The 13,252-nt window shown below is 40.7% G+C and overlaps 1 protein-coding gene and 1 pseudogene across 2 annotated transcripts in view; one reads left to right on the plus strand and one right to left on the minus strand.

Annotated features, from left to right (window-relative positions):
• Tax1bp1 (Tax1 binding protein 1) overlaps positions 1-12,678 on the minus strand; it is a 52,568-nt gene extending 39,890 nt beyond the window's left edge. For both annotated transcript variants that reach the window (XM_060379987.1, XM_021632778.2), the window contains exons 1-3: positions 12,539-12,678; positions 7,170-7,338; positions 1,702-1,804 (exon numbers count right to left, since the gene is read on the minus strand). In XM_060379987.1, coding sequence (XP_060235970.1) covers positions 1,702-1,804; positions 7,170-7,331 — 265 coding nt within the window. In that variant the 5' untranslated portion in view covers positions 7,332-7,338; positions 12,539-12,678. The remainder of the gene's footprint in view (positions 1-1,701; positions 1,805-7,169; positions 7,339-12,538) is intronic.
• Positions 5,708-6,077, plus strand: LOC110546155 (eukaryotic translation initiation factor 1-like; annotated as a pseudogene).
• Positions 12,679-13,252: the final 574 nt, after the last annotated feature.

A 13,252-nucleotide genomic window follows, 5' to 3' on the forward strand; every position in this document is an offset into this window, starting at 1 on the left:
TTATTAAAAAAAAAAACTTTCACAATAAAGACAAACAAAAATAAATCCACACCTTTTCAGAAAAAAACTGAAATGTTATCAACTCCAACACATGCTTAGATTTGGTCAGCTAAAGCCTAATTTAAAAACACAGTGCAGACCTTAACTTATGCTTCTGGCTGATGGCAGGTGCAGAGCATTGAACCCGGAGCTTTGTGCATGCTAAACACACCACCAGTAGCTTACACTCCCAAAGCCTTGCCTATTTATACGACAAACATGATCCTTTGTGGAGAGAAAGAAGAAAAAAAAAAAACTTATGTATGTGTGTTTTGAGTTGGTTCTCTTCTTCCACTTGCTTTTTAGAGACAAGTCTCAAGCTTCTGACAAATTCTCCTGTATCCACATCCCGTCAAACTTGAAAAGTTTTGGGATGCATGCACCTGCAGTGGCATTTTTATCTGGGTTCCAGCTTAGCCAAGCATGGTGGTACATTCCTATAAGTCCCAGCAGCACTCAGGAGGCTGAGCAGGGTTACAAATCCATGGCTAGTCCTGGCTACATCAAGACCCTCATACTCATATCCATTCCTATTCTCTCTCTCCCCTTGTTTGCATATATGTTTATACATATGTGTCTATGGTGTCTAGGAGCATGGCGCCCATAGGCTCATGTATTTGCATGCTCAGTCTTCAGCTGGTGGAGCCATTTGGGAAGGATTGGGAGATGTGGCCTTACTGAAGGAGGTGTGCCACTGGGGGCATGCTTTAAAGTCTAAAAGGTCCAGTTAGCTCTCTCTGCCTTGTCGGTGTCTCTACAAGCTACTACCCCAGTGTCATGCCTGCTTGTCTGTTGCCACACTACCCACCATGATGGCCATGGTATTTCTCTGTGACACTATAAATCCCAATTAAATCTTTCTTCTTTAATGTGTTTTGGTTCCAATGTCATATTACAACAATAGAAAAGACACTATCCTTTTATTCTATCTTTTGAGACACATAGTACATATTCACTATCTACAGTTACCCTAGAGTACAATAATAACACAATAAAACTTTTTACTCTTATCTAGAGATAAACATTGGCCTAAGAACCACGATGAAAATCTCTTGGTAGCTGTTTCCTAGTGCATAAAATAAAATCATAGTCCTTCTCCTAAAGTACTGCTAGTAAACACAACAGTGGACTTGCTAACACCATGAATATACAGTTTTCTATGAATAGTTAATCCCAAAGGAACCAGAAAGAAGGTAACACCCCTGAAACAAGGGTACCCTAAGTTTATGTCCTTCTCAAGTGGCAAACCAAAAACCAGCATAAATGAAAGAGTCTTTTGAAAATACAAATGGATGAGTATAACTTCAACTTCATCTCTGGTCAATATTTTTTTCCTAGACCTCAATCAACCCTCAGTTTTTGTGGATGGATATGTACTTCTGTCCCCTTGTCTCCCTTCCCTTCTTAATGCGTACACTTAAATCTGTATCAAAACTTTTTCTTAAGGAACTCCAAGTTTAAAAAAAATAATTAAAAAAAAAGAAACTGCAAGTTTCCTTCTTAAAAAGAAGTGTTCTGAGTAGCTGTGAAAATATCATGCGCCCCACATTTGGTACTGACATTCATCTGACTTTTACTCAAGACTCATTTATATATGCTTGAAGCAGAGAACTACAACAGAGACTGCTAGCTTGGCCAAGCCCTTCAGTCTTCAGGTATTACCTTGAAATGCCAGTACACAGTTGACTGTTGACCCTTCCACATAATGTTCAGGCATAGGAGACCACAAAAATGTGTAGTAATCCCGAGAAGTACTCCATCCAACCTAAAGGAGTAAAGTTTTAGAAGAAATGTAAGTAAATACCTTAATATTAGCGAAATATAACATTTTTATTACATCCTAAAGTTAAAATAGGCATTTCATATTTACAAATCTTGAGCTGTTATCAGGCATGTCATTATGGTTAAGATGTGGCCTAAAACTGCAGCACTTTAAATAAACTGAATGATGCTTCAACTATATATCCAAATGCAAAGTGCTACCTTACCTAATTTCTCCAAGACAATCTATAAATACACATGATCATGTACAAAGTCTTCTGTTTTATTTAAAACAACTGTGTCACTACACACTGTAGATCTGGGTGCACACAGGTGCATGATTTTGCACAGAGATGGCGGAGGTCAAGGCTGAGTGTCTTTCTCAATGTGTTCCACCTGTTTTATGAGACAGGGTCTCTCAATGATCCTTCAGTGAAGGTCACTGAATTGGCTGGACTGCTGGTCAGCAAACCCTAGAAATTCTTCTGTCTCTGCCTGTCTGTGTCAGGATGACAGACATGTAGACTCAGCTTTATAACATGGGTGCTAGGGATCCAAATTCAGGTCCTTATGGCAATTTACTGATTAAGCCACCTCCCCAACTTCCACATTGTGTATTTTTAATAACTTATTGTTTTATACCTCGTATTTAGGGTCTGGTTGTTGTTTTTTTGGGGAGAGGGGTGGTTTGTCTTGCTTTGTTTTATATAGGCACTCTCCTGTAATTTAAGTCGCTAATCTCTTATCTCCGGCAAGTTCTGCCTGAAAGTCATTTGTGTATCTTCAGTGGGGAGAAGTACACATTCTAAGAGATTACTTACACCTTACCTACTAACATATTTTCAGCTGGTGGTGTGCAAGGGAAAATGCATACTGAATACTCACATGAGAAATGCCCGTACATAACACAGTAATACACACAAGATACAATAATGAAAATATGTATATGTAAAATTTTCAACTTACAGATTCCAAACTACTCTTCTAACCAGATGAGACTTTGTTAAATACTGAATATTAGAGGTAAATTTAAAGCAAGTACACTGCTAGCAACATTACAATAAAAGTGTATGTCCATCACAGCCTTAGATTATATGTTCTGACTTTTCTGATTCTTTTGTGTGTGTGTGTGTGTGTGTGTACATGCACTTGTGCACACACACAGACATCTTTCGGGAGTCAGTACTCTTCCTTCCGGGGACTGAACTCTGGCTGCCTGCCTTTGTGTTACTTTCTGAGCTATCTTCACCAGCCCCATGTCCTACAACTTTGACTAACCTCAGCTTACAGACAAAACAATATTGAAGCTGCCTATATGCCATTAGTGAGAGCAAGCAGAATTTGAGCTAAAAGTGCAACGCTCGTAACCACTGCCGTTCTCCTCACGCCTTTACTGGCAGAACAGAAGACACTCTTCACACTGTCTGAAATTCCAGCTCTTTCCTTCTAACACTGGCACCGTGAATATTTAGTTCCCAAAAGAAGTATAGTTGATAAAAGACAGAAAAAAAGAAAAGAAAAAAAAAGGCTCCTCTGTTGTTTACACTGAGAAAAATACAAAATGTATGAAAAAGAAGCTTTTACCAAGTAAGTGAAAGTGAAAGTAAGATCAAGACGACAGGAGACTGAACAGCCCACACTCTGCCCCAGCAGCTATGGATTTAACAGTACATAATCCAGAAAATTCCTTGAGAATTCCAAAAGCCCATTACAAAAGTACTCCAGCAAGTATTCCAGGCGAGCTAAAATTCAAAAAGAGCTCCACTGAAAAACAAAAGAGGAATTGTTTTTAACACCACAACAGTCCTCATCAGGCTCAGGAAACAGATTCCAACGGCAGCTTCACTCTTGGGGGATTCAATCAAGGCAGAGCAGAAATGTATCTAACATACAAGCTTTCTGATATACAGAGCAGGTTTCTGCCTCACCTAAAACCTGGCACCAACAAAACCAGGTGCTTTAGGTGCCTAGGCACTGCGGAAAAAGGCCTGACTATTCAACAGCGAGTTTCAACAGAGAACATGCAGTACCACAGACAGACACAAGAGGGAGAAAGAATACAAACTCCTGACTGGAAAAGGGAACCCCAAGAACCTTTGGGCAGGGTATATGCTGAAAGTCTTTCCTATTCAAATCAAGTCTGAAGTGGCTCAAAGAGGAAACTACTTTATGGAATTCACAAAATGAGTAAGTTCTTCTGAAGAATGGAGGATCTAAAGAAGAAAATAAATCTTAAGAAACGTCATTAAAAGAAAATAGCCTCAAGCAGCAGAGACCAGTGAATTATCTTACCAAGAATCCAAAATGATCATTTTAATTAAGTTCAATGCACTCAGATAATCAACTATACAAAACAATGAAGCAGAACAACAACAAAACAGAGTCACAGGACTCTGGAGACAAAGAATACAATGACTGAATCGAAATTTCACAAGGTTCCCACAACTGCTTAAATAGCAGGAGAAAGACTGCAAACTCGGCCAGACATCAACTACACAGCAAGTCTGAGGCCTTCTGATTTAATCACTGGGAACTACATGGTAGAAAACAGAACTGAATCCTGAAAACTGTCCTCTGACCTAGACAGCCACACACACACACGTAGCACACATGTACATATACTATTAATTAACTAAATGTAATTTTACATGTTAATGCCAGTAACTGGGTGGGGCCTATAAAAGGGTACGGGGCGGGGGGTGAGCATAAGGGAAATTATCAATAGAAACAGCATCAACAGAGTAGTGGTACACATCTTTAGTTCCACTACTCACGAGGAGGAAGAGGAGGGAAAAAAACAAAACAAGAAAAATACATTCATTGAAAAGTTCTAGAAATAATCAGAGCCTTAGAGCATATATTTACAAGTAGTAGTTGAAATTTACTGGGTATGAAAAAGGAAATGAACAAAGTAAAGAAATTCAAACTAGCTAAACATGATGGTCTATGCCTAGAGTCCCAGAATTTGGGAGAGTGGGGTAGCCTGGTATACAATGAGCTTGAGGACTCATAGACTACACAGTAAAATCCTGTCTCTACAAACAAAACAAAACAAAAAACCTCAAGCACCCTAACTCGGATAAGCCCAAAGAGACACCAAGACAATCATCAAGCTGCCAAAGGTCTAAGGAGTAAGGGGAAACTAAGCTGCCAGATGAAGGACCTCCTGTAAAAATATCTGCAGCTTTGTCAGTCAAAACACTAGAATCCATGGGGGCTACAGCCAGGATACAAAGTGAATAAAGTGTAATTAACTTTTAAAAGTATTAGAATCCAGAGGGAACCTTCATCACACCATAATGGGTGGCTTAAATCACTTCTTCCAACAAAAGGTTATGAGACATAACAAAAGCATGAAACAAAGACTCAAGCAGTTTGAGAGCTATTTTCCACAGCAGTTAACTTGGTTATCTCTGCAGAACAGGTTGACTTGTGAAAATAGCACAAGATTCCTCAAACTGGCAGAGGCCTTCACTGTGGGGTCTTCATAGAAGCCTAAATTCTGGGAGCCTTTGGGAGCTGAGCCCCTCCCAAACTGTAACTCTGAGCCTTGTCATTTTGTGGACAGGGCCTGTGGGCAGGGTTTGCATGCTCAAGCAAGCACCCCAAATTTGGGACAAGAGCTAGCTAACAGAACTTTCAATTGACACTCTTTGGCTTAACCTCTTTCGGTTTTACAAAAGCCTTCACAAATTCAAGACAAGCCTGGGCTTGGGCTACACAGTGAGGTCTGGGTCAGAGTTCTAAGTCAGCCTACACTAGCAGTAAGGCAGCAGTACGGCTCTCAAACAAAACAAAACAAAACAAACAAAAAAACAAAGATGTTAGCTACAATATAAATGTTCTATAGTAAGAACCTGCTCCAATTAACTAATGAGCTAATTCAATGACTAAGTACATAAATACTATGACACATTTGGCCACTACCCAGAACCTCCACTCTTATAACCCCTTTTGCTGATGCAAGTAAGGGTGATGATCTGCTTTCTTCAGGCACAGACGATTATAGCCATATAAAAATTCAACAAAGAAAACAGCAGAAAGACTCTTACTACCATCTAAGGAATCACTGATGATTATAACAAAAACTAGTGAAGGCCTTTAAGAAGTTTGCCTGCAATGGTACTATAATTGAGCATCCAGAACATGGAGAAGTAATTCAGCTACAGGATGACGACCAGTGCAAGAACGAACATAAGCCAGTTCCTGATAGAGACTGGACTGCTAAGGATGACCAACTGAAGGCTCGTGGGTTTCCAGTACTTGTGGCTTTCTGAAGTCTTGCAGTAAGTGGACTTTCCCTTCAGTCTCCTACCACAAGTTTAAAAACATCAAGCTTGTGTAAGATAACCACTCAGGGTCCACTTTTAACCTGGACTAGTGTAGTTCTTTCATGCAATAAACAGAAAAGAGCTAAAAAAATTTTTCAAACCTTTTGAAATTTTATCAATGTTTGCCTAGCTATGAATTACTTTCACTGATCAAATGACAATGTTTGTTCTGTACTATATTCTGAAGAGCCAGAAAAATGTAGAAAATCTCCTGCATAGTAAATACAAAGTTGTAACCATTGAATCATAATTTTCAAGTTGATATTACGAAAAACTGATTGGTGACTACATGAACCAGCCAACAAAGAATTTACTGTTCTCTCAACCAAAATAGAATATTCACCTAAAAGCAGTACAAATACAAGATAAGTAATATTTAAGTGATATATAACAAAAGAAGCAATACATGGCTACAGATGACTAATAAAACACAAATTACTAGGAGAGAGTATACAATTTGAAAATCTAAAAAAAATCAGTTATTTTTTTCCCCTTTTCAGTGTGAAATGGCAGAAACTTTGGAATATTTTTTAAAAAGGATTCTGAGCTGCAAATGCAGCTCACGTGTACAGCATGAAGCCTCAGGTTCAGTCCCTAGTACAGACAACACAGGTGCATGCACATACAGGAAATGATCCTAAAAAGTTTTCACAAATACCTTATCCAAGTTGGACCTTTAGATCACAGAGAACAACTGTGAGATTAAGTTCCCAGTGTTTAAGTGACTGCATGGTGTTATATTATCACATGGTGATATTTACAAAACTGAACCTTAATGCAGTGTTTGCTAAGACAAGGCTAGTGTGAGCTTAAGGCACCTGAGATGGCCCCTCGAGTAAAGGTGCCTGCCCCCAAGCCTGATGACTGGAGTTCAATCCCTGAAACCCATAACTCCTTCAAGCTGTCCTGACTAGACACAAACTATGGCATGTGATCACGCACACAGACACGCATGCACACCACAAAATAAACAAATATAATTTCTAAGAAGAGAAAATGAATCTACATGGAAGAAATACTCACAGAAGGTTTTCTTACCTTGAATATACCAACCCAATCTTTGGAATGTGGATGGATATATGGAGTTAAGGTGTAGTGACACTCCAAGTGTGCATTAGGGAGGTAACTTTTAGCCACATTTTGAAAGATGACATGGGCAAAGTTGGAAGTCTGTAATGGGACTTCTTGAAAGGATGTCATTGTGAATCTGAAATGAGTAATTCACATCGTTAAGCACTGTCAACTATAAACTTGCACTTTCAAAACCCATATAACCTTTGGGGATGGGGATACAACTCAAGAGAGTCAAGTACTTGTCCCTCACATATGAAGCCCACACACAAACCTAACTTTTTCGATTCTAATTTTAAATATGTATATGCCTTGAACATGAGATATGTTCCTTTAAAATATAACCAAATACAAAAATATAAACTGAGGAACTAAAGCTAGTATGAATCAGGAAGCTACAAGTGAGTTTAAAAGGCAAAAGATAGTAAGATCTGTCTTGAAACAAAATTCAACTCAATGCAATGCATCTCTCCTTGGAAAAACAAGCCATCTTTCCTGACAAAAATCAAAGAAAACAACAGTAGGCTCTGCCAATATAAACCTGATGGCCTCTCTCTAATAATAGGTACTATTAAAAAAAAAAAAAAAAAAGAAAGAAAAAAGGAAAAGGAAATCACTTCTGGGAAAATATACCAACTCAATGTTAACGTTTGTTTTAAATGACCATATTGATATAAAACTTCATTTTAAATAAGTTTTTAATAAACACACACACACATATTCATTATGTTCACATCAGAAAAGTAAGAATCTGTGGTCAGGGCAGGCATGGTGGCCCACAACTGTAACCCTGGCACTGGGAAGCAAAAGAATCAAGAGTTCAAGGTCATCACTCAGCTACACAGAGATCTTAAGGCCAACCTAGCCTGATACTCCCTTCCCTGACCCTCAAAAAACAAGGGACTAGAGGGATGCCTTGATGGGTAAAGTATCTATTTTGTAGGCATTAGGACCTGAGTCTGGACCCAGGCATACACCTGCAGGCCCCAGAGCTTTGGGCATAAAGAAAAGCAGATCCCAGGGATGCACTGAACCAGCAAAATCCAGGTTCAATGAGAGATTATCTTCAAAACAAATAAATATGGTAGACAGCCACAGAGGAAAACACTTAACGTCAAACTCTGGCTTCCACACAAACACACACACAAAGATCTGGGAATGTAGTCAGTTGTACTGAAGCCCCGGGGTTTTATCCTCAGGAGCACAGAAAAATGAAATCAATGCTATTAAAGCTATAGAAGTATTTTACAAAAGATAGTCTATTATTATTTTGGCTTGGGTTTTTTTTTTTTACCTTTATGAAAATATAGCTTCTAATTTTAAAAAGTTACCAGATATAGACAAAACCTGAATCATCAATTTTAAATTTGAAAAAAAAAAAAAATTCTCACTCCTACACAGTAACTCTACTTCACTCTTCCCACAGGTAAGAAACACACTGAAATGACAGGAAAGCTACTAAAAACACTGGAATTCAGAGAATGCCAAATGCCCAGAATGCACATGCACAGAAGCCATGTGCAAAGTCACTGCATTACCATGTGGTAATGCCTGGGAAGTGTAACCCCACCGGCATCCAGAAAGAACAAGCCAGGTTAGCTGGAAAGAGAAATACAGTAGGCACTGTATTTACCATGCCAGACTCTGCTTCCTTGTCTCTACAGAATCAAGTACAGTTAAGTTGGGAAGTGATAAATAAAAAATTTCCAGTTACTAATTGAAAGGCCTAACATATGTGTCTAGGGACCAATGTCTGAAATGCTACAGTGAACTTCCTGTTAGGGTCCCAAAGTTCTAATACCAACACAATTCCTTTAGGTGTGTTAGGCTGTAAAAGTACATTCCATGACAGAAGTTCTCATCCTGTGGGTCCCTAACAACCCTTTCATGAGGGTTGCCTAAGATCATTCAAAAATACAAATATTTACATTACTATTCGTAACAGGAGCAAAATTACTGTTATGAAGTAGCAATGATAATAATTTTAATATTAAGGGTCACTCCAACAGGAGGAACTGTATTAAAGGGTAGCAACATTAAGAAGGTTGAGAACCACTGCTCTGAAATCTTTGCACTAACACCCAATTTTATTGTTTCTACAATTTGCTATTCTCTAAAGGCACGATAAGTAAGAGTAGTAGACATTCACCTAAGCAAATGGCTAAAATTAGGACAGAAAAAGCATTTCAACGTCATCTTTACTTACCACTCTTGGGCTTTTACTAGCCCCAAACAAAGAAGCTTTCTGTAGTAGTAATTGTTCCAGTGGCTCCATAGGAAATTAAATTTGACTTTTTAAATTTTAGCTATTTCACCAATCCTAAAATTAAGCTTCATAAAAGTTCTGTGCAATATATTACATTATTTGTTTTAAGTCTTCATTACTTAGCTACTAACTATAGGTGAAAAGGCTTGATTTATAGCATTTGCTTTAAAAACTCCAGAAGGAAAAAAAAATGTGTTGGGAAGGAGGAAGGGAGGGAACAATAAAATAATAGCAAAAATCTTAATTTCACTGCTCCCGTTCCTTTTGCATACAGTCAGAAATTTCAAGAATAAAGTCAATAAAAGGAAGATAGTAAAAAAACAAAAAAGTGTCTAATTTACTTCAACAGAAAACATTATACCCTTCCAAAGTACCATAATTAAGATAGTGGTTGACAGCCAATGTTTTTAAAAAAATTCAGTTAGAAAAACAGGAACCTATTTCTAGCACTTGGGAAACAGGCAGACAACCTCTGTGAGTTTAAAGTGGCCTCACCTACGCAGTAAGTTCCAGACCAGCCAAGGCTACAAAGCAAGACCCTGCCTCAAACAAACAAACAAACAAATAGTGTGTGTGTGTGTGTGTGTGTGTGTGTGTACACGTAGGAATGTATGTATTAATTTCTTCAAACTTAAATCCAAAAAGACCGAAACATCTGAAGAGGAATAAAAATAGCCTGGTATTCAATAAGTTCCCTTACTCACTGTTCGGCTCTGCATAGTTTGTAGGATACCATATTCTCAGAAAGATATTATCAGCCAACTTTCTAGGAGGCAGAAACAAGACTTGTTAATTTGCACCCTGAAGATATCTCTATCTCCAGAAGCCTTAGCAGCTGAGTACTCCTATATTCTGTCCAGCTGTCATCCAGTTATTGTTTTCTTTTGAGAAAGGCTCCATGTGCTGTAGTTCAGGCTGGCCTCAAGCTCATGACACTCCTCCTGCCTCAGCCTCCCAAGTGCTAGAATTCCAGGTGACAAAACATCAGGTCTGACTTAACTTACTTTTTGTATTTTCTTACAAATTCATTTCTAAGATACTATGCTCTTTGCCCGTAAGTATTACGGGAGAGGAAATGTGTAAACTTTAGAGCCACAAGTGCATACAACCCAAGTTTACATTCCAACAACCATTCCAAAAGAAAATACTACAATAAATTTTACCAGTACTCAGAAGGTAGGTAGAAGCAGGCAGATCTCTGAGTTCAAGGCCAATCTGAATTACATGGAGAGTTCCAGATTAGCCAGGGATACATAGTGAGACCCTGCCAATAATTAAGTAAAAATAAACCTTACAGATAAGGTAGTTCTTCCAAAGAAATATACACGTATAGTTAGGAGCATGCATAAAAACTTAGCAAGCCAAGCCAGTCTCAGTGCCCAAGCCCATAATCCCAGCACTTGGAAGACAGAGGCATGCAGATTGCTGTTAGTGCAAGGCTAGCATGGTCTGCAAAGCGAGTCTAGGACAGCCAAAGTTATACAGAGACACCCTGTCTTGAAAAACAACAACAACAAAAAACAATCAACCAATCAATGTATAATAAAACTAGGGGCTGGAGAGATGACTCAGGAGTTAAGAGCACTTGTTGCTCTTGCAGAGGACCCAGGGTGAGTTCCCAGTGTCCACATGGTGGCTCACAACAATCACTCTAGATCCAGAGGATCTGATACCTTCTTCTAACTTATGTGCAACCAGGCATACAAATGGTGCCCATACATTACATAAATGCGGGCAAAAGACTCATGCACATAAAGTCTAAAAAATTTTTTTTTTTTAAAAAACAGCATCCTTTAACGGAAAAGATATTCATTGGTTAAATTTGACATACGTGGCTGAGATGCTTAAAGCAAACGGCATGCAGCTAACTAATAACCTGAAAACAAGTAATACATACAATTTTATTTTAAATTTAACAAAGGGGATGAGGTTAACCAGTCATTTCTAGCATAGTCAAATATATTCTTGCAGAAATCTAAGTGAAATCCTGGGTGGTGCTATTTGCCTGTATTCCTAATATTCCGGAGGAACATACAGAGATCCAATTAACCCCTGAAAAGAGAGCGCAGGAGAGCGCTCAGCCTCGGCCATTCCTACACTCGCCTCCTTAAGGAGAGTAACTTAAAGCTCCTTAAAGATCGCAAGCCCACTTAATCAGCCCATTTCAACTATTGTTATTCAAATAATCTTTTTCAAATGTTTTGGATTGAACAATAACACTTTAATTAGTATTTGTTCGCGTACGGATCACCAAAGTTAACCACTGCTAGGAAGAGGTTAGCATAACTGTAAAGCCAAAAGCCTTTCACAGTCAAATGCCACAATGCTTTCTAACCAAACTTTCAGGAGCAAATTTTACTTCACGGTTCTCAATAGAGAAATGCAAGCGTCCGCCCCAGCTAAATTCTAACAGCACAGTTTCAGGGCGCTGAGCGCCAGCCGGAATGCGTCTGGCACCTTCGGACCGGTCCAAACACCTCAGAACGTCGGCAGGGGGTGGGGCGAGGGAGGCGGGGCGAGGGAGGCGGGGCGTGAAAGAAAGTCCAGGAGGCCAAAGAGCCAAGCGAACCTCCCCAACATTTCTCCGGGAACCGGGGCGCGGGGCGGGAGGGGCCTGCTTTCCCAACAGCGAGGATTAACTAATCCCTCAGCCCAGGACAAGCCGGAGATCCGGCCAAAAACAGGTAAACCGCAAGGCCAGGCGGCGCACGGAGTCCCCGCCTCTTCCTCCAGAGGCGACTCAAACCAAAACAGTCCGACTTGTCCCAGGGCTGGGTCCTCCCCGGCTCGCCGCGGCCTAGCGCTCTCGCCACTCCACCAGTCTCCTGCCCGACGGAGGCCCCGGCCAGCCGCGGCCTAGCACGACCGCTCCCACCGCGCTTCCCACTCACGACCACCCCAAGCCCGGCACACGTCACAATCGCAGCCCGGGAGAAGCTTGTCCTTGGCAAGGAGAGCTTCGTCACCACGGAGACGGTTCCCAACACTCGCCAGGCCCAAGTTCCAGGCCCGAAACGGAGCGCGAGCACCGGGCCCCCCGCCAGGCTCGCGGCCCGCCCTCCAGCCTTACCCGTCAGGGCCTCCGCCCGGCACGCTACACCCCACTCCGGAGCTCAGCGGCCACCACCGCCGCCTCCCAGCGCGGACCGGCTACACCTCCTCGAAGCGGAGGACCGGCGTCGCGTCACTTCCGCCCCAGGACCGCTCGCTTCCGCCGCCGCCTCTGCGCATGCTCCGCGGCGACACGCCCCCATCCGCCAGCTGTGGAGAGCCCTTGGTGTTTTCCCGGATTGCTTTCCTCTGGGGCCTCTGCTCAGTGATGCAGTCACCACAAAACGCAGTCGTTTGAAACAAGTTAACTGACTTACCAGCGAGGTGGGGAGGATTGCCCAGAGGTGACCTGGGTCTTAAATAAATGTCTGAGCCAATACATGTGTTCCAATAGAGAACCCCCCAACAACTGTCAGAGCTATCACGGTTTGAGTCACCATATTCCCGGGTTGCCATGAAACTGATGACATTTACAGTATCACCAGTGAAGAAAGGGTAACAGATAGGTTAAACATTAAAATGCCTAATAATATACAAAAATCTGCTTTCAAGTTCTTTCATTTCCAATATAATATAATGTAATTAATATAATATAATTAATGTAATATAATGATCCTACCAAAATTCACTCTGAGGAACCACTGAGTTTATTGAACCTACAGAGCATGAGAGGGATTGCCCATGGGTTGCGGGTGCTCTTCTCCTAAAAGGATGCACCTGGAAGTCTTTGCTC

The sequence above is a fragment of the Meriones unguiculatus genome, chromosome 3 (assembly GCF_030254825.1).
Source record: "Meriones unguiculatus strain TT.TT164.6M chromosome 3, Bangor_MerUng_6.1, whole genome shotgun sequence".
NCBI classification, from domain to species: Eukaryota; Metazoa; Chordata; class Mammalia; order Rodentia; family Muridae; genus Meriones; species Meriones unguiculatus.